Consider the following 26,174-nt stretch of genomic DNA (forward strand, 5'->3'; position numbering starts at 1 on the left):
CCAGTTATTGGAGTTTGAAAGCAGTTTGTTCATAAGAGGTCTAACAGAGGAGGGTTCAGATGAACTAGAGCTTCGGTCGCACTTTTGGCACAAGGCAAAGTTAATACATCATATGTTACGCTTTGGCCCTCTTCTGTAAGTGATGGTTCATCATGCTGGCAAAGTTTGGAGCTTGTCTTGTTCGGTCTGTGTTATGAAGGTATTATTGTTCGTGTAGCTTTACTGGCGTCTGATCTTGATGTGAATTTGGTAAGTCTGCTGTTCAGTATAAAGTCAGCTTTTAAATTACAGGGAGAGGGAGATGTATAATTGTAGTTTTTGGGACCATTGTTGCACTTGTTGACAGAGCTTAGTGGTGTTGCCTTAAACTGTTTATCCAAAAGAGCCACTCGAAAAACATGTAGATATGGATAAAATATAGTCTTTCACTGTGAATGAAAAGAAGGGAAACCAGGCAGGCAAAGAAAGAAAGAAAGGCAATTTCACACATGAATTCATTTTCACATATTGCAGTCCGTACTTTGTTTGGAGTTGGCCTTTCACACATGGAGCACAAAGCCGCAGATTGTTGGTTTCAGACGTGTTCTCACCAACTGGAAATACTCCATTTAGTTTAGGCAAGAGGTGGTGCCTGCGTAGGATGTGCAGGAGGAGGAAGAGGAGGACTCATTCCTAATGGTGACTGTTTCTGGGCATATCTGCAGCATCAACGCACGAGAGGAAAGCAATCTGTAGGCTGGCAGAAAAGCATGTGAAACAGCTACGCTCTGGGCAACATCATCAACTTGCCCGCCCGTTCGCTCGCTGAGATTCCTCCAGACAATGACCTGTTTGATTCACACGTGCTCAAACAGAGGCCTGCTGATTTGGACATAGAGCTCCTCTGGTCGATATCAGGTTGGCAGTGCATGTGTGAAAGGAAAGAAGGCATTGGGGGCCAAGAAAGAAAGGCAGCCGTCCAAGATGCAAGCGAGCCGATGAAGCGTCTGGACCGCTTAGTGAGGAACACATAAGCGACAGGAAACAGTTGGAAATAGACCAGTATATGTATTGCAGGCGCAATGAGGTAGGTGGGAACAGGTGATCACGTGGGGGAGGTAGTCAGGTAGTGGCAGGAGCAGGGGTTATTGTAGGAGAGGACACAAATGAATAATAAAGAATCAGGCAAATACTCCTGCTTTGGAATGTTTTCTAAAAAAAGAAAGAAAAGAAAAGAAAAGACCAGTCAGGGATGATGTTGATGTTGGGACGTATCTGGGACATTTGTGCCGCGTTGAGAAGGAGCTGCGACAGCACAGACCGAGTCGATGAAACAAAACGTTTCTAACCTAAGCTAAAGATTCGGACGAGTCAGACACAGAAAGAAAGTCATTGATGGAGGTAAAGCATGTGTGTGTTTGTCCTACAAGCGCTGATTCAGCTGAACACAGTCGAGATATTGAAGCCAGAGGAAGAAAGTAGCTGCACTAAATTACCTTCGAGTCTTCAAGCTCCACTGGACTGGCCTTATTGCATTATTTTCAAGATGACCACACTCCTCAAGGCCTTCCAGACATTTTAATTTAATTCCCTTGTTCGTTTTGAATGCATGTATTGTTAAATTAGCTTAGTAAAGCTTTTTTTTTTTTTGGCTACCTTTTATTGAACATTGACACTGCAAGCTGAAGATATATGGTAATTTAATCAATCAATATGCACAGTGTGAAGTGTGATATTATCACACCCTTATTTGTGGAGTGCATGTGTATCTATGTGTTGGATGAACACACAAAAATCGCATCAAAAACACTGTTTCCTAACGTTCGGCTCCTTTGTCAGCCTGTTTATGGCTCTCTTTAAATACCAAGTGCTGGCAGGTTTCCACAACTGAAGTTTCAGATTTGATTGTACCTTATGAGGACACTGCAGGCGTGCAGTGACTGTGACAGCACCATGAAAGTGATGAAGCCGCGTCTGAAATGCAGTCATTGCACTTGAAATCAACTTGTGACATTTTTTTGTATAAAAATTAAAATATTTTCACAGTAATATTATAACGTAGGGTGTTTTTGGTCTTTAGAAATGTGGAACCGAACATTTCCATCATCTGTGACGTGTTTCACACTCTGTTGCTGGGACATGCATGTGGCAGATGCGTCTTACTTCATCATGTGAGTGTCACGATGCCATGTGGTCCATCGGTGGGATCTGCTAACACCCTCTGAAATTACTTCATTCTTTACAACAACAGCCAAACCCTGGAAACAAAACAAGGTTTGATAAATGCACTTACACACACACACACACACACACACACACACACACACACACACACACTTGTTTTGCACCAAATTTGTAGAGGTGGCTTGCAGACATGGCTTATTAGACTTCTTCTCATTAACATCTCCTTTGCCCTTCTTTTGGTTTGGAGTACCTTTTAAGGTGGCACATCATCTTGCACATTTAGCATTTTTATTAGCACATGCAATTTGGTGTCTAAGTGTCATTTCTAGCATAGCTCGACCCACCTTCAGACACAAATTATCTTTAGACTCTGGTTAAGGCATATACACCCATGACCTATGGGTGTGGGCATATAGTACTGTAAAATTTTAAAGCATTTTATCATAAATGCTTCATATAAATGCATTTCGACAACAAGCTGAAACTTGCTGTAAAAGGCGAGCTGTAGATTCGTTGCTACAAGCAACACCTTTCAGATAGTTTTCATACATTATCATTTGATATGACTGGCACATTGGTATTGAGTTGTTACAAAAATACTGAACTAAAGGTTTTAATTGGAGATAATGAAGGATAGTCCATATTTAAAACTGTTTTCAACCAAACAACCAATGGACTAACTGACCCCTAAAATAAAAAAATATCACTGTATTATTGTTATTAAATTATTTTTCTTTCTGTATAAGCCCTGTTGAACAGTAATAACCTCGAGTATTGTCTCTGTTGACCTGATGGCTTCAACAGATGGCCTACAGGATCCTCTGGAGAGTCCAGCAAATAAGAAGAGCGTGTTGCAAACAGTCAACGTTTAATGGTCTAGTATCAGTAAAGCTGGAAAATTAGCCTGGTGCCGTCTCACGCAGTAATAGAGGGAGAACAATTGAGTAATGGGTTTCAAATGGGCAAACAGGATGTTAAATGGACATAACCACGCCATAGAAAACATGGTAATGGCAGCGCTCCAGAATCTTAAAAACAAAAAAAAGAAAGAAGACCTTGCCCTCAATTACCTTTCTGTGGTTATTTTCGTCATCAGGCTGGGCAACAGGATGGCTGACGGCCCCTGATAACTTAAAAGGATGGACCAGGATGATCTTTTAACAGGCCGACAAACAGACAAAAATCACTGAAGGGTAGCTGTGTCGACGGCCGTGAGCTGATTTTACACAGGACCTGAAGTATTTTAACAGCTGAGACTGTCAGCGGGGAATTCAGTTTACATGAATTGCTTTAACAGATGATATTACGTGTGCAGTAACATTCCTGCACAAAAATATATCAGGATGCATGCAAACACACATGCATGAACACAGGACTTGTGGGAAATTTTACATGCAGTGCACAAGTCTTATGTCATCAGCAAAAGAATGAGCTGACAGACATGAAATGAACACCACACATGCATACATGCTGCTACAGAATACACCATGATAAACAACAGCACAACAACCAATGAAATTAAACTACTTATCACTTAAGAAATAAGCCAGTTTATTCACAAATATGAATAGGACAATCTGTAAAAATAAGACAGCTAATGCAGGGTTATCAAGATGATCTCGCATGACTTTTTGCAGCGTCTCATCTAAAACCTCTTTGCTGTTTTGTTGTATTGAAAAAAAATTGTAAATGAAATCAAGGCCACAAATTGAAATTGTGATTGTATACAGAACCAGCCTATAACTAAATAATCAAGTTACAATGACTTTCAAACTTTTAACATGCAACAGAAGCTCAGCGATGTTTAGTATTTTAATTCACCGTTCAAAACCCAAAATATTCAGGGTGTATAACCTGCTCTCTCCTGTTTAAATAGTGTTTCATCCAACTTTATTGAGTCATTTTTAAGTTTAATCATTCAAGTGTATGGGGCTCCAGTGCAGAGTGCTGTCTATGCTAACGGTGACAGCCAGAGATAAGCCTCATATGAATGAGCGCAGTCCATCGATAGATCCACATTATTCACACACCAGCTGTAATAAAGAGATATAATTAAGTCTTTTAAGCAGCTTTCTTGAACAAGTTAAGAAAACTATAGCTATGGCGATGATGTTGGCTCAGGAACTTCTGTTCAAACGCAGCATCCAACAGAGCCTTTCCAACTGTTTATACGAACCAGAACAAAGGCAAGTAATGAAAAAGTCAGGTCACCATTAAAGCATCCACTGACTTGCAACTGAAGTAATTTACAGGCCTTACCAAACACAGAAGCATAACACAAATGTAATACAAAACATTCAAAAAAAATCCAAACCAAATAAGTCCATAACTTTATTCTGCACACACAAGATTTTGAGCAGCCTAAATGATGGAGATTTTATATTTCCTATGAGTATCTAAACAGGAGGAGGAGGAGGTGGCTGAAAGTAAAACTATGCTTGACTGAGACTGGTGATCTAACAATAAGTGTCATAAATTGCCACCAGGGCACACATTCAAATAAATGAAGACCCAGACTTCTCAGCTAATGATGAAAACCACCTGTTGTGATATCAAAAATATCAAAAATGCAGCCTGCGTAGACTGCAGTGGTTTTCTGCCCACATGAGTACGTGTGGATTTAACCTTTAACACCAACCCTGTCATCAGGACAACGCCGCCACAACGCCACGCATGTTGAATTCGAGCGTAACAGCAGAGGAATGCAGAAATGAAAGGAATGCACGCTCACACAATCGTCCTCCTCATGTGCCGAACAGAATCTGAACTGTTAACGGGGAATGATTTCTCGATTTCGTGAGCAGGAGAAGAATAGCAACTCACTGTCGTCCAAAGTAATTGATGTGAAATTTGCTTCAAGGTCCCGTTTCTCATTTATGTCATGTGAATGGGGGCACTTGTTTGACATTTCTGAAAAGCACAATGAGGTTATTGATAAATGAGGAAACACAAAAGATGTTATCGAGCCTTATTTACAGAGCAAGAACCTACAAACTAGTGATGGACACATCTGGAATTCAGAGAGTTAAACATTATAGGTTAATAAATCAAAATATATTTTTTAGATACGTTTGAGGACACAATTTTAGATTTTGAGTGATTTTTGTGGTTGTAGAGAAGACTGTGAGCAGGACAAATGCAGAATTCTGGGAGTAATGCTTAATGGTTTTTGAATCCCATAATGGACTGTCTCAAACTTGGCTCTGGTCTTTGAATGCACCACTGGATTGAGAGGAATGTGTTGTCCTTGCAGCAGCAGATTTGTGGATCATCCATCGTGACAGGGATTTCATACTAGTGCGTGACCCTTGCAGACCACTCACACTCTGCTGGGAATTTCAAGAGGCTACGAAGGTAAAGATGAGGAGGGATTTCACTCTCACGGACCTCCCCGAGGAGGCTTTTCTTTGTTTACCTGTCTTCGTTGCTTCAGTCCAAACTTTAATCCTCAAAAATGGAGCCAGGCCTCGAAATTCTTAATCCCGAATGGGATTTACTTCACTCTCTCTCTGCGTCTCCTGAGCCATTCAGGGGTTGAAGAGGCCATCTATTGGAATTCCCTTTTCTACCTTTGTCCTCTTAAATCTCAGTATGGGGTCAGAAAGTCACTTCCATCCCATTCATGGCATGCCCTCCTCCTCTCCCTGAGCTCGCCTCTTATGCCACAGACTTCACAGGATATTCTCAAATTAGACATGCGTGATGTTTATTTGCTCATAAACTTGTGTTCTAAAAATGGGATGAGGGGGAACTTTCCAGGGTCAGTGGGAAGTGAAGGAGTTGATGACATAAGATCTTTGCATGACAATAGAAATGTCTACAACACCTCGACATAAAGAGGCCACTGAATGTTCTTCCAGGTTCTTCTTGAGTTACTATGGAGAAATACAGGTTTCCTATCTGGTTGATTTGGCTTATTTTTCAGATGTCGCAGGCCGATCACAGGTGTTTTGTGGCAGATATTTTGTCAGACAGGTGCCTCGTAGAAATCAGTTAGTGGCTAACCACCTCGAGCACCTGAATGCACCTGTGAGCTACAGTTGAGACTGTTTTAACTGTTGGCAGCTCACTTATTCATTTATCTTCATTATGTGCAGTCATTGTCATGTTGTCCTCTCTCTTTTCCATTTTCTAAGTTTCACCGCTTCCTTTTTCCTCCCTCTCTTATTTTTTTTCTCCATGAAAAGAAACAAAACACAAAACCCAGTCAAGTCTGTCCTCTGCTGAACTAAGAGACTCTTGACTGACTTTCCTGCCTTGGGCTACACAAGCCAGTAAACAAGCCTCAGAGAAATGCAGACAGTAGAGACAAAGAGAGAGAGACATATGTACTACAGGAAATAAAGACTTTTGCATGGCCACTGATGGAGATTAAGTGTTGTTTTGTGCCTTCGCATAACCCCGAGAGAGACAGTGGTCGCTCAGTCCTCAGCCTTACTGGGTTTGTGTTTGTGAGGAAGCAGCCAGTCTAGCACTGCTTCACACATGGTTTCTGTCCATAACCACAGCAAGCTTTTTTTAGACAGGGGGGAGACAGGGTGTGGATGACTGTGTACCTACCACGACTATATGAGCAAACAACAGAGACCAATGCTTAGTGTGTCCACACTCACTTACGGCACAAAAACAGACCAAAAACTGCGCCCCGGCACGACGGTTCAGACAGGCCCAAGTGTTAGGATGAAATCATACATTGGTGTCAGTCCTCGCAGACACTTAAGAAAACAATCTGTACTCTAAAAGCAATAGAAGAGAGCACTGCAGCGTGTCTCTTTTCAGCCAGATTTACGGCAAGGCATTGTGTTGGGTAACAGCATCAATTAATTATCAGGATTGTGATCCTGACTGATTTACAGCACGACAATGTGAATTAAGTCCACATGTTTCAGTCATTCGTTTAATCTCATTTAACAAACAATAATTTGATATTTCTGAATGCTTTTTGTTCATAGAAAACTCTTGCTTTTATGTCTTTCTTCCAAGCTCCCTTATAGGCATTTGACCAGGGATCTGTTTGCTTTGCCTTTGCATTAGGAAAAAAAAACCCCACTGTGGTTAGGTGTGAATGGTGCAGAGATGACATGATTCACAGTGCAGTAAGAAAACAGCTCCTCTCATGGCTGTTTGCACTAAATGTTTTCCTGTACAGTCAATGTTTTTAGTTGTGGTATTTTCAACCTTTTTCACTGCTCCAGTAATATCGGACATGACGTCTCGACTGTGCGATTCAGCTGCCAGCTGCAAATTAGTTCCAGCAGTTTTCTGTCACACAAACAAAGCAAATCACACAGCGAAAAAGAAATGTGTCTCCTAAATAAGAGAATGACTGTATTCATTTCTTTTTCCTCTACATGATATGATATATACAGTGAGACATATAGCACACCATGATAGAGTTTATATATATATATATATATCTAAATCAAACCTATGATTGTATCTAACAGTGTTTAGTTGGTTTACGACAGCTAAAATGTTAAATGTACAAAACATATGATGATGTTAATGATGGCTCATTGTGACTGGAAACCATAGCTGGCACGTTGGATGTAGCCCACCACTAATCAGAGGGTATTTCTGTTCACGTTTCAGTACAGAGATTACTCATAATTCCTAAGATGTTTCAGAAACAGTCACAGTCGAAAAACCGTGAGACAGTCATGGGTAGCAGATGACATTTTAACATCATCCCACAGAAATTACTATGAAAACTTTCTCCCGCCTCCTCTGACGAGCGCTTCAACTATCGGAGAATCGGAACTTCTACAATTACGAGTTCAGGACAGTGGAATCACATGATTAGGGGTTAACAGCTGTCTGCAAAATTCAACTGATTGTTGGTTTCAAAAAATTAAATTGTACTTATAAGATTCTTAATTTTAGTTTTCATTTTATGGCTGAAAACGTGTTTAAATGACTGTTTGACGAGCCGTCTGTTCACTTCAGTGGCTGGATTGTGACTTTTACGAGTGGTCCGTGAAGGTCACAGCATAACTCTTCAGGCACAGCAGATCAGACACAACAAGCCTTCACAGACTGTAATGATCAGGTAGGACTTTCAGAGTGCCAAATTAAAAACGTGTTAACTGTTCCTGTCAGTCCGTTATAATCGCTTTCTCTCAAGAATGGGGACTGCTTAGATTTGTAATCTCTTTTTTTTAAAACTGGCGGTTTAAGGCGAATTTGCTGTTAAAATAATGTTAACGGTTGCTCTTTTCGGATGTGATTCTGCCTTCTTTCGGGTGCGTGTGAGGGGATTTTGTTAATGAGAGATACCGACTCTCTGATTGATTTTGATGTCTTTAACGGTGTGAGACAACAATGGAGACGGAGGTACCGGTGTTTTGAGGCTGGACGCCAGCATGGCTCCTTTGTTGACCGCAGTTGTGAATTAAATTTAGCGCCAACGGTCCTTTCTGCGGGTCAGTGAAGTAAACGCTAGTGTTAATTAATATAGTCATACGGTTTAGCTAGCTGGCTAGCTGCTAGCGAAAGTGCTGTGGATGGGATGGTTGCCTGAGGGAAAAAATAGTGTGTTTTAATTTTATTTTGATTGGCAAACAGACGCTTAAATGACTTATTCTCATTTTTCACAAAAAAATAGTCTTAATTAACTTTGAGGTGGGACCTGCCCAGTCAAGTTGAGCTCTTTTAACGGAATGGTTAACGTTATACATTTAATGAGGTCGTCTTATATTTTAGAGCAAGATTGTGAAGCAGCGCTGGTGATCTGACTATGATTAAATCATGTGGCTCAGGATCCGTGATGGCTGAGAAGAAAGCACGTGTGTGGCTGGTGGCTGTAATGACGCGTTCAGTGGCAGCACGTGGGGACATGGGGTCTCACAGGACGCGACAGTGTGGAAAAAGTTGAGAGAAGACCCCGCTGAAAGTTTGATGAGCTTGTCCGAAAACATTAACATTCCAGCTGCAAGGTGAATCTGTGATACATGTGCGTTTATGTAGGTCACTGTGATGTTAGTTTAGTTAAGTTAAATGTTCCTATAGTACTCAGTAGTGACTTGGTTACATGATAATTAGTTGTATTGCTGTGGAATGTTCTCTTGTAAGTTTTTGCCATTTTACATTTTAATGATTATAGGGCATAGTTTTAGAGAAGTAACTTTTCTAAATGACGATGGCTCTCTCACTATGAGTGAGTGAGTGTTTCCTGGCTTGGCTCCATGTCACACATGTCTGTGCTATTTGCAACTCTGCTGACCCTGAAGCAAGGAGAAGACCGCACCAGAATGGTGGCTTTGTTTTCCACTGAACAGCTGACGGGACAGTAGCCTTGGCCCATCTCTGGGTGTGCAGGAGCATATGTCTTTATAGGAGTAGGAGTTAGGTTTTCCCATCTGTTGACTGGTGCGTCTCGCTCGAACAGGAAAACAAAACTGTTTGTTATTGTCCATGTTGGTAGAATTTAGCGTGTATCATTTCGAGCTGGTGGTGACTCCTCCTGTGAAGACAGAGTAAGTTAAACTGACCTATTAAAGGGAATACAGGAACTGTGGCCCCTCTGGTCTTAGTCATTTAAACCCATCAGCACTGACTACATTGTAGTCTTGGTGAGAAGCGGAGCTGCTATTACCCATTCATCAGTCAGCCTCTTGAACCAACTAAAAAAGACAGGCAGCTGGAGATGGGCTTTGTTCCCATTCTCTCTGATAAGGCGGGAAATGATTTGTGGCACAAAGGGGCGGGCCGTGGTGAAGACAATGGATTTCGAGACCTTTTTATGGTCCCTCCCTTGGTCCCTCCCTCTTTTAGCGTGATGGCTTTTTTTTCTTGCCAGCGTTCTCTCCGAGGAGTTACCTTTGTTTTTGGCGCTCTCATTAGTGTCTCACGAAAGTCTCTTTTCCTGTCTCTGTGTCACTGTATTAAGTCTTGCCCTGATCACATCCCAGTTTTACTAAAAGCGTGTGTAATTCAGTATCCTGGTATGTTTGGAATAGATGCAAATCACTTAATTGTCTTCATTGAGTAACAAGCGGAAAGCACCAAGATACAGATTTCATTTATGAGGAAAAGGGAGTGGAGAATGGTATTGTTTGGAGTGGAACTGTACTCTATTTTCACTCACTTCTTTGTGCTTCCTCAAAAATATGTTTTACAACATTGTTAGCGGTAGATGATTATTTGTTTTACATCCACTGATTAAATGTTATTTTTCAAAATAAAACTACACCCTCTTGGACACCTTGACGTGTGTGGGTTGTTCCAGCGTAAAGAGAAAATGTTTTATTTGAATCTCGGCGTGATGATCGACCTGACTGAGAACAACGGCACGCGTTCAATTTTGTGTTTTGATTGGCTTTCTGGCCCCAGCTTCTCAGAAAATAGGTCCAGCCAGTGTTTTTAGAGGTTTGTTTCTCTGTGTCGCTTTGTCAATCAGAGCGTCAGGTCTCTCACAGTGTTATCCAGGAATGCCGCCTCTGTTTGGTTTGCCTCTGAACACCCAAAAATGTCCTTTGCGGATGTGATGAGGTGACTGTGTGTTTGGCCTTCTGTCAGGGTTTTTCCTGTTTTCCCTGAAATGAGCTTTCAGGTTGAGAAACTGTTTAATCTGTTGAGTTTGATTCATTCATTTTTCCGTCAATAGAATTTCGTTTGGCCACTACTATAAAGCACGTGGCTGACATGAAAAGCCTGTGTGTAAGCTGTTCGACGGGATGGGTGATGACCTCAAGATCGGCTTCCCACCAAACCGCAGTATGTGCATGTGATGGGAAGCAGTTAAATGTTTATGCAACGTTTCATTTGCTGCCGGAGTGAATACTATTAAAAGAAATCTCATCAACAATACATGGCCTACTTAACATTCAAGCGACAACCCAAGACGCCGCAAAATATGTCGAGTGTAAATTGGTGGTTGTTAATGAGCTCACAGATGCAGATTGAATTATGATACAGACTATAGCGTGCACCTTGCTGTGAGATTATTCGAGAATTCAAGAATTACTGTGTGAACACTGAGAGACCAACTCGCCCATCCCCACCTCTTTCAGTGTCTTTCACTGTGTCTGCTTGGTTGACCTTTGTCAAAAGGATGTTTTACAAAATCATACAAAAACAAATGTTGTCTTTTGGATTTTTTTCATGTTCTATTTTGTTTTCACAACAGCAGGTGAGTGTGTGGTAATGTTGTAACTTGTCCAGACAAACAAAACCAACTTGGCACAGAATGACATCGGCTCCAACCAGGTGCATTTCCAAGCTTATAACAAAGGCACAAGTCGGGCCAAACAGGAGAGCTCGCACCGCGGTCAATGCCTAATACCAGAGAATGCCTGTTGTGACTGGCGTGTTGCCGCTTGTGAAACGTGGGTAATTTAAGTTGAAAGATGATGAAAGAACGATTAGCTATCTGTAAGGACTGGGAAATGACCTCGAGGAAATGGGTTGTTCTTCCCTCAACTCATCATATGACCAGCATCAAACTGTTCTGTGTGTCAGCCTGGGAATAAAGGCGACCCTGTTAGCGAGGTGTACTCGTGAGACAAGAAAAATGCTCTTCACCCCTGTGTCCCATTTGTTATGTCCACTTCCCTCCGGTCTCTGTCACTGATATCAGTTTCCCAAGGATTTAGATTTTTAGATGGTAAAGGAAACAGCTAAAAACTGTATTCCTTGCACATCTCTTCCTTTTATTTTGTCCCTTTTTGCATTGGTAGGCTATAAACTTAACATTAAAGCTATAAGACAGTAAAGCATTCCATGGCTGTCAAAAATTTTAATAAAAACTTATAACAATGAACTTGACCATCAGAAAATAATTATGAATGATGTAGTCTCTGCTGTGATAAAATCAACACCTGGGCTGTAAGAAAAGAAAAATGAAAAGAGAAGTCATCAATTGTTATCATAAAATGATGATGATGATGATAAAACAAGCCAACAGTAATTTTATGTTGAGCTTCGGCTGGATTATAGTTCAGTCATCATCTGACCAACAGCAGATGCTTGTGAAAACAGAAAGTCTTGTAAGAAGAAGCCTCAAGCTGGTAATATAATTTTTACGTTATTTGAGATCGATTAAGCCAAGTTTTCAAGAGAGCTTGATTACATTTTGGGCGCAATTGTGAAAGTGGCAAGTGGACTAGTTCGAATGACTATACAGATCTAAACTGTTGGCAAAATGTGAACTGAACTGTATTTTTTTTACCTTGAAAGTAGAGGAGGAAGCAATAATTTGCTGTCAGTCCTGTTTTTTGGGTTTTTTTTCCCTCCCCATTCAAGTGCCGATTGTTGGAGTTGGATGCTGGTGAGGGACTGGCTGGTTAAAGTTTAGTGTCAGATTAATGCCAAACTGGAGTTTTGTACCACTCTACAGACTGCAAAGTGTGTGTGTGTGTGGGGTGGGCACCGTTTCAACACCAGGCAGCTCGTGCCATCTGGCCCGTTTTCATGACACGTTAGGTTGAGAGAGGCGTATTTTAGTGGAATCTAGGACAAGGCTGAGCCAATGTGTTTTTACGCTGTGCCTGTATTGGCTCTGATTAGGTTTGGACCATGCTGTGGGATTTGACTGTGTCATGACAACCAGAGGGAAAGGGAGGCACACAGGGCAAGTCGGAAACTCACAGCAGTAGTATGTCCAAGTAATATAGTCAAGAATACAGTATGCTGTTGCGATACCAGTGCTTTACTCAGTCAGTTTGCATTGAAATTTTAAGGAAAACAAATATACCTTGATATAAGTTTTAGGCAATACCACCAAGCTATTCTTCCTACCTATACTGTAATTGACACAAAGCACAAAGGTGACATCTAGACCAATGTTCTACATAAACTTAGATCTTTAAAAGAAGAATAATTATGACTAGTTTACTAGTTAACTGACTATTATTTTTGTTACCCACTAGGAAGGGTAGCAACAATTAATCGACTAGTCGACTAATCCCAGACTAGAGATCTTCTGTGAACTGAATTCCCTGATGATGAGTGGGAGATGTAAACTCTCAGAGTAAGAAGATTCCCCTGTGGGGTTTACATTCAGTGTTATTCACCAAAACATATTGTGTTGAGATCTAACAAATGCATGTTGAATGCATTTCCTGTCCCATAAATCACTTGCCAAGCCAATTTTTCTTAAAGGTTTCAAGCCTGCGTTGTTGACATCCATATTTACTCTTCTTCTCCGCCTTTGCTCTGCACATTGCTGCGTTACTTGGCGCCACCTCTTGATTGTTGGAGCGATGTGATGCCATTGGTAGGAATGTGCATCTCGCCAGTGTGTTTCATGATGAGAACAATAAACAGAACCCACTCATAGAAACACAGCTATAGGATATAGTATAGTCGTCAAAAAGACCACAAGATACCGTTTTAAAATGGGTCCTCGATCAATCCGTGTGTTTTATTTAGTGCTGTTCCCTTTTAAAAGCTTGTGATCCTTTTATTTACTGAGACAACCTAAACTTCGCCTTGTGTTGTTTAGGTTGATTTGATGCCAAATTGCTCGTCTTGGAAAAAACGTTATTCTGTTTAGAGAAGGTTTCGCACAGCTATCTGAGCACATGTCCTCCATCAGATCCAGGGGAAAAGATAGTAGGAAAGAGGGGAGAGGGAGAGAGCATAAATGGTATTGAATAAGTTGAGAGTGGAGAAGAGAGACGAATAAAATGGAAAGAGGAGTAATCGGGTTAGTAAAAGGGCATTGGAGAAAGTAGGACAAGAAAATAGGAGTTGCACAATGAAGGCCAGGGGAGCAATGGATATGAAAATAATAATGATAGAGGCGCTGACTAGCAACAGTGGATGAAATGAGCTGAGAAATTAGTAGGACAGTAGGAAGTATGGGGGAGATGGAGTGAGAAATTAAGAAGACATGGGTGTATAGATTGAAAATTAAGAGACTGGAACAAATGGGACTTTGTTCTCTTCTTTGCTGTGACATGAGCTTCTTCATACTTTCATGATTCTAACATGAATCTTGTCAAGGAAGGATTTGACTTATGCCCTGTTTACTGTTGAAATCTGGGAGTTGATGTTCAGATGCCAAATAGTTTCAGACATGCATGTAGAATGCATGTAGAAATGTAAAGGAAGTCTGAGGTAAAGGGAAGAGGGAGGGGTGGACACTGAGATGCAAAGAGGGCAGGTCCAGTGGGCAGCAGACAGCAGGGTGTCAACCTACTAAACCTCTGTATCCTATAAAATGAAGCATGCAGAGCTTTGCGTAGTTGCATCTGGCCAGAGGAAAGAGGATCCTTTTTTACTCCCGGACTGAGTTCAGCTGTGAGTAATTAAAAAGTGTGTTGGTCTTTTTTAAGGAGACTGAAAAATGGCTGTTTTTTGCATTTATTTATACCTTTTGGCATATTTAAAAGAACTTCTGTGCTTTGTGAGGTGATGTGTGTGTGTGTGTTTCTGATCAATGTGAAGCTTGCCTTGTGATTTTCACAGTTGTTACGCAACTCACTGACTAAGGGCCAGGATTTCTTTGACTCATGGTGTTCTAGTCAGTTTTTAACCACTTATTGTTCTTGTGGACTGTTTGTTGCTGTTCACAGCACAAAAATTAGGAAGTTGTCTTGTCACTGCATCTGTGTACTAAAGCGTTTGTGCTGATTTTTAAGCTGATTTAACCAAAAAGAAAACAAACATGACAGTTACTGAATTGGTCAGTTGTGTTATTTCTGTTCAAACTGCATTTCGCAGTCCATTATATTGGTGGCGGTGAGGGGTGCAAAGTAGCACACGTTGAATGTTTTCCATGTTCGACACATGTAGTTCTTATCTGTGCGTTTCAGACTTGGTGCCTCCCTGATTAACCCCTAACTGAGCACGTGCCCCTGACAATCTAACGAGAACCATGACGGCCATCAACGCACCTCGGGACAAGTAAGAGAAACTTCTTCTGTTTCAGTTTCCGTATGTGCAAAAATGAGCCTTGGACGAGAGCCAGTAAATAAATTGTTGTTATTAAGTTCACTGACCTCAGTAATGTACTTTCATGTGAACTTCCTTTGTGTCTTCTTTCCCAGATACAATGCAGTATGGATCATTTTCTTCATCATGGGCTTGGGAACCCTTTTACCATGGAATTTTTTCATGACGGCCACAATGGTAAGTTAGGGAACATTTTAGGACACTTGCAGTTGTCTGAATGTCAGAATATCTGCAGCAGAAAGCTGTTAATCTTTGGAGCAGACAGATGCAAGTGGAAGGAAGAGCCCTGTAGGTGGGCCTGTGGTTAAGAGACTAGCTAATTGAAAGGTCACTTCACTTAGAGAAAACCAAAATTGTTTGTTTACCTTTCCTTTCAAAACCACCTGGTTTCACTCAGGACGGCTGACCTGACTCCAGCCAGGTGGATTTCCATGGCCTCTCTAATCCCCAGCCATTCTTTTTGAGCTTTAAGGGGTTAACTTCTTAAAATGCGGAATTTCAGTTTCATTATCCTGGGGGAATGCATTTGGTCCCTCCCTTGAGGGGAATTTTAGGTTATAGAGCTTATTTGTTTTGACAAAGCAAAGTTGGATAACTACTTTGTTAAATAACATGTGCTTTAAAGACGTGATCCAGAAATATGGCTGTGCTGAAAAGGCCACAGCCTATAAAATTTAAATGCATCACTTTTTAGTTTAAATTCCACATAATTTCAGCACTTAAAATGTGTCATCCAAACGACCTTCCACATCACTGTTGTTAACATTCACTCACAGTTGCCACTTTATAGATTATAGCCAGTTAAAACAAAAATCCTGCAAGAAATCAAGCACTCATGTGAGTTTACATAATTGCTAGAGGGCTCCTTGTCCTTACAGAACGATAAAGTTCTTGGTTTTGAACCCACACCATAAGCTGCTTACATCTCCGCAAATTACATTCATATGACAAAATCTTTGTATTCATTGATCATTGGCTGCAACCTTTACTGCTGAGTTGGAAGTGCTGATGGAGTCCCCCCCACAACCCCCACCCCATCCTTTTCTTCAGTATTTCACGAGTCGGCTGAAGCACACATCCACCGACGTCTCCTCCAATCAGACGGCAAATGGAACGCTGACGGACGTTCGCACTGTGCTGGAGTCAAAATTTAACAACGTGATGACGCTGTGCGCTATGGTACCCCTGCTCATCTTCACCTGCCTCAACTCCTTCATACACCAGAGGTATCCACCCTGCACCCCATACTGACACAGATGTACACTATATAGACAAAGGTATTGGGACACCTGACCATTACACCAACAGGGACTTTATGACAATGCTTTTTAAATAGACAGCTTTGCAGCTATAACAGCTTCCACTCTTCTGTGAAGGCTTTCCACAACATGTTGGAGTGTTTCTGTGGGAATTTTTGCCCATTCATGCAGTAGAGCATTTGTGAGGTCAGACACTGATGTTGGACCAAAAGGCCTGGTTCACAGTTCATCCTAAAGGTGTTGGATGGTTTTAAGGTCAGGACTCTGTGAGGGCCAGTTAAGTTCTTCCACACCAAACTCATCCAACCATGTCTTTATGGAGCTTTGCTTTGTGCACTGGGACACAGTCATGCTGGAATAGAAAAGGGCCTTCAACAAACTGCTGCCACAAAGTTGGAAGCATAGCATTGTCCAACATGTCTTGGTGTGCTGAAGCATTAAGACTTCCCTTCACTGGAAGTAAGGAGCCAAGCCCAACCCCTGAAAAACAGCCCCCAAAGAGGTGTGTCTGGATACTTTTGTCTGTATAGTGTATGTACGGTAATTAGAAGTCTTGTATCACATATGCACACCCCTCTATCCACAGGAAGCACCGAGTTAAAGCCTAAAGTGAAAAATATATACCAATTTCAGTGACAGCAAGATGTGGGGAAAGCAGTTACCACACTTAGATAATCAGCTTCTTAAGTCTGATTGATGTCCTTTTAGACAGTATACTGAAGCTGTTTGAGTAGAGAAATGTGCTAACAGGACATTACATTCAAAGGATGAACTCACTTGAGGCAAATTGTGCGGCGTTTTGTTCCTGCCCTTTCTGCCTGCCCTCCTGCTACCCCACGCCACTGTAGGTAACACGATCCTGCTCTGTGAATGAATATCTGTATGCCTCCGGTATGTTTGCTTTAATTAGAGTTGAACTGAGAGAGATCTGGGACGGACCCCAACCGCGACCGACTCTTCTCCTTCACAAACACACCCAGGAATGCTGTTTATGTTTTATACCCCCTCACCTTCCTTACCTCTCCCCACGTCTCCTCCAGACTTTGTTCTTTTTCTCCTGCTGTCGCTCACTTCCTCAACATACTCACTTTATTTCTGAGGAGTTGCCAGTTTTCTTCCGGTTTCTCTCGCACAAAATGCAACACAATCCACAACACTTATTTCCCACTTTCTGTTGGGATGACCTCAAATTGACTCTCCTACATAATAATTGGAAAATGTTTTTTCTTCTGTTGAATAATAGATCAGAATCGCTTCCATATTACCATTTCTTGTTTTCGTTTAGATTTACAGAGCTATCTTCTCTGTCTTCTTCTCCTCTGAACAGCTCTCTTTTATATATATATATATATATATATACTGCGTTTCGTTGCATTGTACTTGCACATGTGTAATGACAATAAAGTTGAATCTAATCTAATATGATGAATATGAGTCGCTTATGCAATACTTGTAACGACTGCACTTCATCCAACATTCATTTTTAAAATAAACTCCTAAAGCATCCTGAGGATATGAGTTTCAATTCGCTCTCTTCTCTGCTGTTGTCACTCTGTGTGTGAACCTCAGGATTCCTCAGAAGCTGCGGATCTCTGGCAGCCTGACGGTCATCCTGGTGGTCTTCCTGCTGACGGCGATCCTCGTCAAGGTGGACATGGCCCCGCTGCCCTTCTTCACCATCACTATGATCAAAATTATCTGCATCAACTGTGAGTTTCTAAACATGTAACTAATAATAATTACATGGTACTTCGGTATTTCTGCTCAGGGAAAGTCTCTCTGCCCACTCTGGTTTAACCTGCCGCTTTTAATTTGAATTTCTGTGTGATTTCTCAGTTCCACATAAAGTGTGGACCTCACGCAGCCTGACAGTAGACCACATCAGCGATGGTCAACTAAAGATTAGAAACACTTCTCAGTATTACACAATACATTTACACAGCAACACAATTTACAGCCAAACACTGAACATTATAAATTTATTAAAGGAAGTATTTACTTATGACAGCATTGTTGTAGAATGTTGTTGCAATATTTTAAGGATTTCCTTTACCTCATCTTCATGTTAAGATCACACAAATTGTTATTTCCACTTGTTTTCTCCCTTCTTTGAACTACATCTTCCACATCCACTGTGTTGAGAAAAACCTCCACTCTCTTATACCACACTGAGCTTCAGAACGCAGTCTGTAATCCTGCTGCGTTTGTTTATTTACAATGAGTCACTGAATAGTAGGGATAAGCTCCTTATCCCCACCGGGCCGGTCCTGACCCCCACGTCCTCATGAGGGGAGAAACCCACAGTGTTTGATTTGGTGGGGAGGACGCCGTGACCTTGAAGCTTTGATATCGACGTCGGCACATTCTTCTTAGCGGACACATGTTAGAAGATTTCTGCATCTAATTAACTTCTCGAGTTGTTATAAAGCTGTTGAAATCCAGAGGCGTGACGCAAGTTTGCATGAAAAAGCCTACATGTTACAACTGGGTGAGATAAATAGAGAAGACAAGAAAATAGTAGTTATGTAACAGTTACGTAAAACAAATGCTTTGCACCATGTTGTTTTTAGAAAGTGTGTCATCTCTTTTTTTTTTTTTTTTTTTTTTTTTTTTTTTTTAATTTTGATGGACCTCTTTTTCGGTTGCTGTGGGACAGTCTGTCAGTCTGTATCATAGACGGTCTTTAACATACACACATTCTTTAACATGGATGTTTTCTGTGTCCCTCCCCAGCATTCGGAGCGATTCTTCAGGGCAGTCTGTTCGGACTGGCGGGGGTCCTGCCTGCCTCCTACACCACTCCCATCATGAGCGGACAGGGGCTGGCCGGCACCTTCGCCGCATTCTCCATGATCTGCGCACTGGCCAGTATGTCCCACGCACGAAACACCAGTTCACATCGTTAGAGTTATGGATGGACAGGTGGTGCACAAAATACCAAAACATCTGACAGCTCAACACACCTACCGGCACTAAGCATTAACGTTTCAGGAGGTAGCGCACTAGCACCAGACAAGCAAGAAACATTTCTTTTTCATTTCTTGCTCATGAAAGTGATAAATTTAGTTTAACTAATTTAGTCTAGCTGAACATCAAATCGTGCTGGCTGCTCTTTCAATTTTAGCTCCTGGACAGAGAAACAAGGAGCTGCTGGCACTCTGGATTATTTCACATCACATTTGTCTTCCTCTTTGTGCTGGGAGAATTTCCCCTTCAGGACATCACTCGGATTTTCTTGTGCAATTTAGCCGTTATCAGTCAGATGGCATCCAGCTTTGAATTCATCTGTCACCACAAAAATTCAGTTCATTTCCTTTGCTTTTCAGCTGCAGATCTCACTGCTTCACTCCGGTGACTCTGCTAACTTGAGCTGATCGGGGCCGTTAGGGTGAATCATGGGAGGTTTTGTTCATTTGTAAACTTTTAAAGAAGTGAGGACATGTTTACCAATCCCATCGTTAGCTATATTGATATTAGGAAATGACAACATGCACAGACATCGCACACGGATATAATCACAAGCTCTTCAGCAGTACGAGAGGGCTCGTGTGTTCATGTTTGTGTTCAGGCTGGATGATCTTTGAAAAGAGGAATGCTGACTGAAAGATATCTGATAAACTGTGACCCACAAGAAAAACAGTTGAGTTAAATCCAAACTGATGATGGTCTTTGAAAACCACTAATGACTGTGTGTGGCTCGTCTCTGCCTGCAGGTGGCGCAGCCCTGAAGGACAGCGCCTTTGGTTACTTCATCACAGCCTGCGTGGTTATTCTCCTGGCCATAATGTCCTACATCATTCTGCCCAGGATGGTGAGACCTCATAATCTCTAAACTAAAACATTGTTTCAGAGAGTTAAGTTCTTTTTATTGTGAGGTTTTCATTTAAAACCACTTATGACTGTGACTCTATTTTACTCTAATTCATTTTTTGGAAAGCGCTTTGTAAACCTGATGAGTGCTGAGAGCTTTTAGATAAGTGCTTTTAGGGCGAAAGTTCAGTCTTTTTATCTTCCCAAACTCGTCAGTCTGAAGTGATGGAAAACACGTCTGCCAGTGAGGCTCTGCTGGCTCTGCAGTGGAAGTGGCTCATTGTGCATTTTGTTTTCATCAACAGGAGTTTTTCCAGTACTATATGGAGAGTAATGGATCAAGACCCTCTGCTGATGAGGAGAACAAGATGGACTTGCTCAAAAAAGGTACATACAGCTCAGAAACTCAGATTCCAGCATCCAAAAATGAGTAAATTATGCAAGTTGAAGCTGTGAACACGTGTTGTTGTTGTTGTTGTTGTATGCTGACCACAGCGACTAATTCTTCTAAAAATCTTGAAGCCATAACATTACTTAAAGAAATTATTATATTGTGACAGTATATAATCAACATCAAGTTAGTCACTTGGATAACTTAATGAGACTTCCATCCATCCATACATTTTGTCTCAGTAATCACATTGTTTGGTGTGTTGAATGGCATAATGATTTTAATCTGCTGAATGTTATCAGGTTTCTTTGTCTTACGCTTGTACTTAGCAGCACACACAAAATGATTTTAATCTTTGTGATGGTAGTTTTTCTCTTTAATAAACTTCAGTTCGTTACATTTTTATGTAGTGGAGCGGAAGAAGAGTCAGATGTTTTCTAACACGGTTACTCAGCTGTTGTCCGGCTGATTCAACCAGGAGAGTTTCATCTCCATTCAGGCCTTGAAAGACCTGTGACTTCGAGTCACCCCACATTGCCCAGGCAGAAATCGAGCAAGACTTTTTCAATTCACTTTTGGAAAAAACAAGTCACACCCTCATCTTAGTTTCTCCCTTCCTGCTTTCTCCTCTACGCTCTAATCATGGAAGCCAAACCCACTGGACGTGTTTGTGTCAGTTTTTCTATTGACGCCAACTCGGCTGACTGCTGTGATTCTGTGACATTAAGTACTTATGTGTCAGAGTAGTTTGAACTCTGTGTTACACTGGAATTGTGTGTGGGGAGCATGGTCTTTACTCCACATAATGATAGAGCTGGTTTCTTTTCCTCCCAGAAAGTCCAGCGGAGAAGCGACCTGTGGTGAGCCTGATGGAGGACGAGGCCAAACCCAGCGTGTCCGTGTTCAGCATCTTCAAACAGGTGAAATGACTTTCTCACTCTGTAACACGCAAAACAACACCGTACATAAAAATTACAGCCATCATGCCACAGTTTCACTTGCAGAAGCTGATATGACACGCTCTTGTCATTTAAACTTTTTAGATTAACCAGTAGTGAACACCTTTATGCATTGTTCTGCCTTCGGGCTGTGCGTACGAGATGAAAGCGGATACGTGATATTATGTTTGTCGTTGTTAATCAGATCTGGGTCATGGCTCTGTCCGTGTGCTTCATCTTCACTGTCACCATTGGAGTATTTCCAGCCGTAACAGCCGATGTCAAGTCCCAAATAGCAGATGGAAGCGACTGGGGTGAGTCTGCGTTTCTAACATCTGGACAAAGCTACGCTGTTACAGTAGCTGCTGAGCCGCAAGCTTTGACAAGCTTTGTAGGAGACCTGGAACATTCTCAGCTTCCAACCTCACACAATAAGGTTGGAATCAATTGTTTAACTATTAATCAATAGGTTAGAATCAATAGTTTTCCTAAAAAGTGAGAACTGACTCCAAAGGGAGATGATGAAATCTGTGAGGCACAAACATGTTGGAAGGCTCGTCTTTTAAAGCAGAATGGACTCAGATCCTTTTCTTTTTTTTTTTTACTTTACTGGACTTCACTGTTGAAATTGGAAATCCATTATAAGCATACAGTATCTTATTAAAGGAGCAGTCCACTGAACTGAAGGCTTGCAGTACAGTTGAGAAACGTTTGCAGCTTTGTGCTTCATGGATCGCAGACACTGTTGTCATGCCCCACAGTCACAACAAAACGCCGCCGTGGTTCCTCTCTAAGGAGGACTTGATTCAGTTTGTGTTGAGACGAGTGGTTGTTGGAATCCAAGTGGGCAACAGCTGCCGTCGTCTATGAGGAAGAAAGCTACAAGTTTTTAGCTCCACCTTCTGTTGTTGCTAACAATAACTGGTTTGTTTTGCTCCATCTCCAGGAACGTACTTCATCCCCGTGTCGTGTTTCCTCCTCTTCAACGTGATGGACTGGGCTGGCAGGAGTCTGACGGCCGTCTGTATGTGGGTCAGTATCACATTTTACCAACTGGGCTTCCTCTTTGGGTTTGGAGCCAGTTTGAGTAGGCCTGGTCCCAGCTAAATCTCAACTTTCTAGCCGTCTCAGGTCTTTGTGGACACAGGTTGACTGGCGAGAAACGTACAGTTTGCAAGCAGTTGTCTTTGCTGCCATTAAGCAACACTAATGGAGCTCATTTATAAACGCAGCACTTTGTACTGAAAACGCTGACGAACTGCCATCCCACGCTGGCCGATCAACAAATCAATCCAGTAACAACTTTTTTTATTTGCAAACACTTTTTGCTTTTTAGAGACCATTTAAAATAACCACATCAAAAATATTTACCGTCATCTGGCAGGCATGTGGCGCCATGGACAACATATACATTTGTTTATGCTTTAATGACAGCCTTTGGCTGCATAAAATGTTTGAATAAATGAATGAGTCAAGCTTGGAATGGCGGTAAAATCTAAATCGTCGTTTGAGCGAGATTAAACGAGAAGGGTTTTATTGCCGAGATTGGAGAGATGTGCTACTTTGTGAGCGTGTGGGTGTGCATGCTGTGTAAAGGAAGTGGTTTTGGTGGTCAGAGAAGAGTGACTGTTGATTCTTCTCTCTCTCTCTCTCTCTCTGTCTCATGCGCATCTGGATGAAAGGAAAAGCAAAACTCTGTCCAGAAAATAACAAATTAACAAACGAGTCTACTTTCCTGTGGTTCACTGGGTTTAATCAAATTGAACCAATTTATTTTGTGCACACTGAGTGCAGTTAGGTAATCCAGCCTGACCTGCACTTGAATGCAACCACTTGGTGTATTGATTAGATAATGGCAGTCAGCTGCTCCAAGACCATGTGAGTTTATCATCTTAAGACTGAGCAGGATCCTTACAGTTGTCTTTAAATGTGTCTTTCCCACTAAGTTACATATAAGATTGTTGGCCCTACTTAGTTATATATATAAAGTGAGAAAGAAATGAGTTAATTGAACTCAGCCTTGCTGTGCAGTAAATTCAAAGCCAAATATTGTCAAAACATGTTTAAACAGATGTTATTTTTGTGATTTTGTCTTGAACAATTAATAAGACAATAGGGGAAAATAGGGAAAGATGTTCGTAGAGACAAATGACTTGCGTTGTCTGAAATATTCAGTTTGGTATCATATAAAAAGAGAAAAGTACTACCACGTGTGCCATGTGTCACTGTGATTGATGTTGCTGTGTTTGTCTCCAGCCGGGTAAAGACAGCATGTGGCTTCCTGTCCTGGTGGGTCTGCGGCTTGTCTTCATCCCTCTCTTCATGCTGTGTAACGTCCTGCCTCGTCACAACTTCCCCGTGCTGTTTGCCCATGATGCCTGGTACATCATCTTTATGATCTTCTTCTCCTTCTCCAACGGATACCTGGCCAGTCTCTGCATGTGCTTTGGACCCAAGTACGTAACACACACACACACCATGCTCGAGCCTGTGTGTTATGAGGGTGGTGCTAAATGGAACAAGTACTTTTTAAGTGACTTTCGGCAGTCAAAGTTTGCTGGCCAACCAGTGGGAGATACTGGACTACACACACTGGCTAATGTTTTACTTAAGGACAAATTAAACACATGAGATAAAACTTGTGAGTTAGCGAGCTTCAGAGGTTCTGATTGGCAGGTTTTTGGGAGAGAGCCAGCTTAGTGGTTTCCCCTGCTTCCAGTCTGTACACCAAGATAAGCTAGCTGGTTCTGGGCCGAATTGCAGTGTTTGCTATGCAGATGTCACGTTAAAGTGGTCAAATACAAAAACATCAATCATTTGCTGCCTCCAGGTTCTTAAATGTAACTATTTGCTGCTATGTTGCTGCTATACTATTTCTTAGCCATTTGTCGGATGTCTTTGGGTTCTGGATTGATGGTAGAAATGTCACTGATGAACAGTGTGTACTGTGACATTTCCATCCAACTGCTGGAAAAGAAGTGAAAAAGCACTATGTAGTGATGACCCACTCGTTCCTGATGAATTTTGTCCCTCTGGTGTCTCTGTACAGGAAGGTACCACAGCATGAGGCAGAGACGGCGGGGGCCATCATGGCTTTCTTCCTGTCCCTCGGCTTGGCGCTGGGTGCTGCAATCTCATTTGCTTTCCGGGCCATGATCTAAAATCTCCAGCAGAGCCTTCGGTAGACGTAGATTAGACCACCCTACCCTCCATCAGCTTCCTGTCATTACAGTTTTCATGGGAGAGCTCATATAAAACAATCTTCGGCTGAGTGGAGACGGCACAGCAGGACCAGAAGACTAGAGGACCTCAGTCTTCTGAAGTGTACAGTAGAGACTCGTTTCATTCAGCCCTCAGCTGGAACACGTTACTGAAATTTGTTTCCTCCGACCTCAGCAGCACAGTGTGTTTCTTCTGGATGTTTTCCATTCGATGCCATCGATCAAACCCGTAGTTTCTCTGAACAACTGCAACTCAACAAACAAATCGATACCAAAAGAAAGAAAAAATCAATTGTAGTTGACTCGTGTAGAAGACAGGAGAAATTCTTCAAGGTGTGTTTTACTAGTTTAGTTTTCAGGCGATGTTGATGACGACGGCCTGAACACAAAGTATCCCAGAGCCTCGTTCACGAAACGTTCTTTTGCACAAAATTCTTAAAAAAAAAAAAAAAGATAAAATCACAACAATAATGTTATGTAAAGTTCTTTCATTTTCTTTAAAAACATTCTGAAGTTACGATGGTGTGTAAATAAAGTCTTAACACCTTTCTTTTTTTTTTTTAATAAGCGAGGCTCTTAGATTCTGGTGTTTGGCTCATCTGCATTAAATTTAATACATAAATTTGTAAACTGTGATTTCTGTCTCACATCAAATATGAAACATGGGCATCACATCCATCTGGACTTCTGCAGCTTTCATCTCTGATCAAGCCAAAAAACATAAAGACAACGTGGGGAAAGCCGCTTTGCTCCCTCTCAAAGAATGTAAGGAAGGACTAAATCCATAAGACGAGGTTTTTAATCTGGGCCACAAACTGCTAAATGTTCATTGTCTTAGGGAGTTTGTTGTTTTGTTTTGTTTTTAATTGTCCCTCCCGTAGTTTTAGATAAACTTCTACCAGTGTGGGTCTGTTTTGTTTACCTGAAAACATCCTCTGTTACTTCAGTCCATCTTGAACCACCAAATAAAAACAGACATCACATCATGCAAGAGATTTTGCCGTAATGTATTTGTAAATGCAGGAGGAGGGGAAAAAAGAGAAAAAAAGATTCAGTTTTCGGTTACATGAAATGTGCCATTGCTAGTGAGATTGGGAGACTTTGTAGAGCCGGTGACATTTTCTCATGGAAGATAAGTTTTATATCCAAAGTAGTTTTTAGTACGTTTTTCAAACTTTACCTCTGAGTTAGTTGTGTCTTGTTGTTGGAATAAAAGATCTTTTGCCTGTCACTGTTATATTTTTTGTTTCTTTGCATTTTTGTGACTTTATGCCTTTTTTTTTTTTTTTTTAAACCTGCTTAAGTTGTGCACAGTCGTATCATAACATGAGCTGTATATATCCTAACAACCTGTTAGTTTAAATGTACAGTTTCTGTCTGCTCTACCCTACTGTGTTTTGGATGGCGTGGAAGCCCAGCATGGGCCATTACAATATTACTTATATTGCAGCTTGAAACAGTTCTGTGATGAAATAAAACTGTGTATTTTTAAGAA

The 26,174-nt window shown here is 41.4% G+C and overlaps 1 protein-coding gene across 6 annotated transcripts; it reads left to right on the forward strand.

Moving 5' to 3' along the window:
• On the forward strand, window positions 1-26,174 carry LOC124065805 (equilibrative nucleoside transporter 1-like). Of its 6 annotated transcripts, XM_046401591.1 has the most exons (14): window positions 1-135; window positions 2,060-2,253; window positions 14,922-15,012; window positions 15,156-15,237; window positions 16,111-16,286; window positions 17,889-18,028; window positions 19,053-19,187; window positions 20,033-20,130; window positions 20,435-20,516; window positions 21,355-21,440; window positions 21,664-21,772; window positions 22,405-22,490; window positions 23,715-23,914; window positions 24,508-26,174. In XM_046401591.1, the coding sequence occupies exons 3-14, from the start codon at window positions 14,984-14,986 to the stop codon at window positions 24,617-24,619; spliced, it is 1,335 nt and encodes a 444-aa protein (XP_046257547.1). In that variant the 5' UTR covers window positions 1-135; window positions 2,060-2,253; window positions 14,922-14,983; the 3' UTR covers window positions 24,620-26,174. The 6 variants fall into 6 exon arrangements, with proteins under 6 accessions (XP_046257547.1, XP_046257543.1, XP_046257548.1 ...); XM_046401587.1 differs by lacking the exons at window positions 1-135; window positions 2,060-2,253 and adding an exon at window positions 8,059-8,212; XM_046401592.1 differs by lacking the exons at window positions 1-135; window positions 2,060-2,253 and adding an exon at window positions 8,216-8,307.

Source organism: Scatophagus argus, chromosome 10 (genome assembly GCF_020382885.2).
Source record: "Scatophagus argus isolate fScaArg1 chromosome 10, fScaArg1.pri, whole genome shotgun sequence".
NCBI classification, from domain to species: domain Eukaryota; kingdom Metazoa; phylum Chordata; class Actinopteri; family Scatophagidae; genus Scatophagus; species Scatophagus argus.

Excerpts from the sequence above, each read along its gene's own strand:
- LOC124065805 (XM_046401591.1), top strand. The coding sequence starts at position 14,984 with ATGACGGCCATCAACGCACCTCGGGACAA. Across the intron at positions 18,029-19,052 it reads CAAAATTATCTGCATCAACT|CATTCGGAGCGATTCTTCAG; the intron begins GTGAGTTTCTAA and ends GTCCCTCCCCAG. Across the intron at positions 23,915-24,507 it reads TGCATGTGCTTTGGACCCAA|GAAGGTACCACAGCATGAGG; the intron begins GTACGTAACACA and ends GTCTCTGTACAG.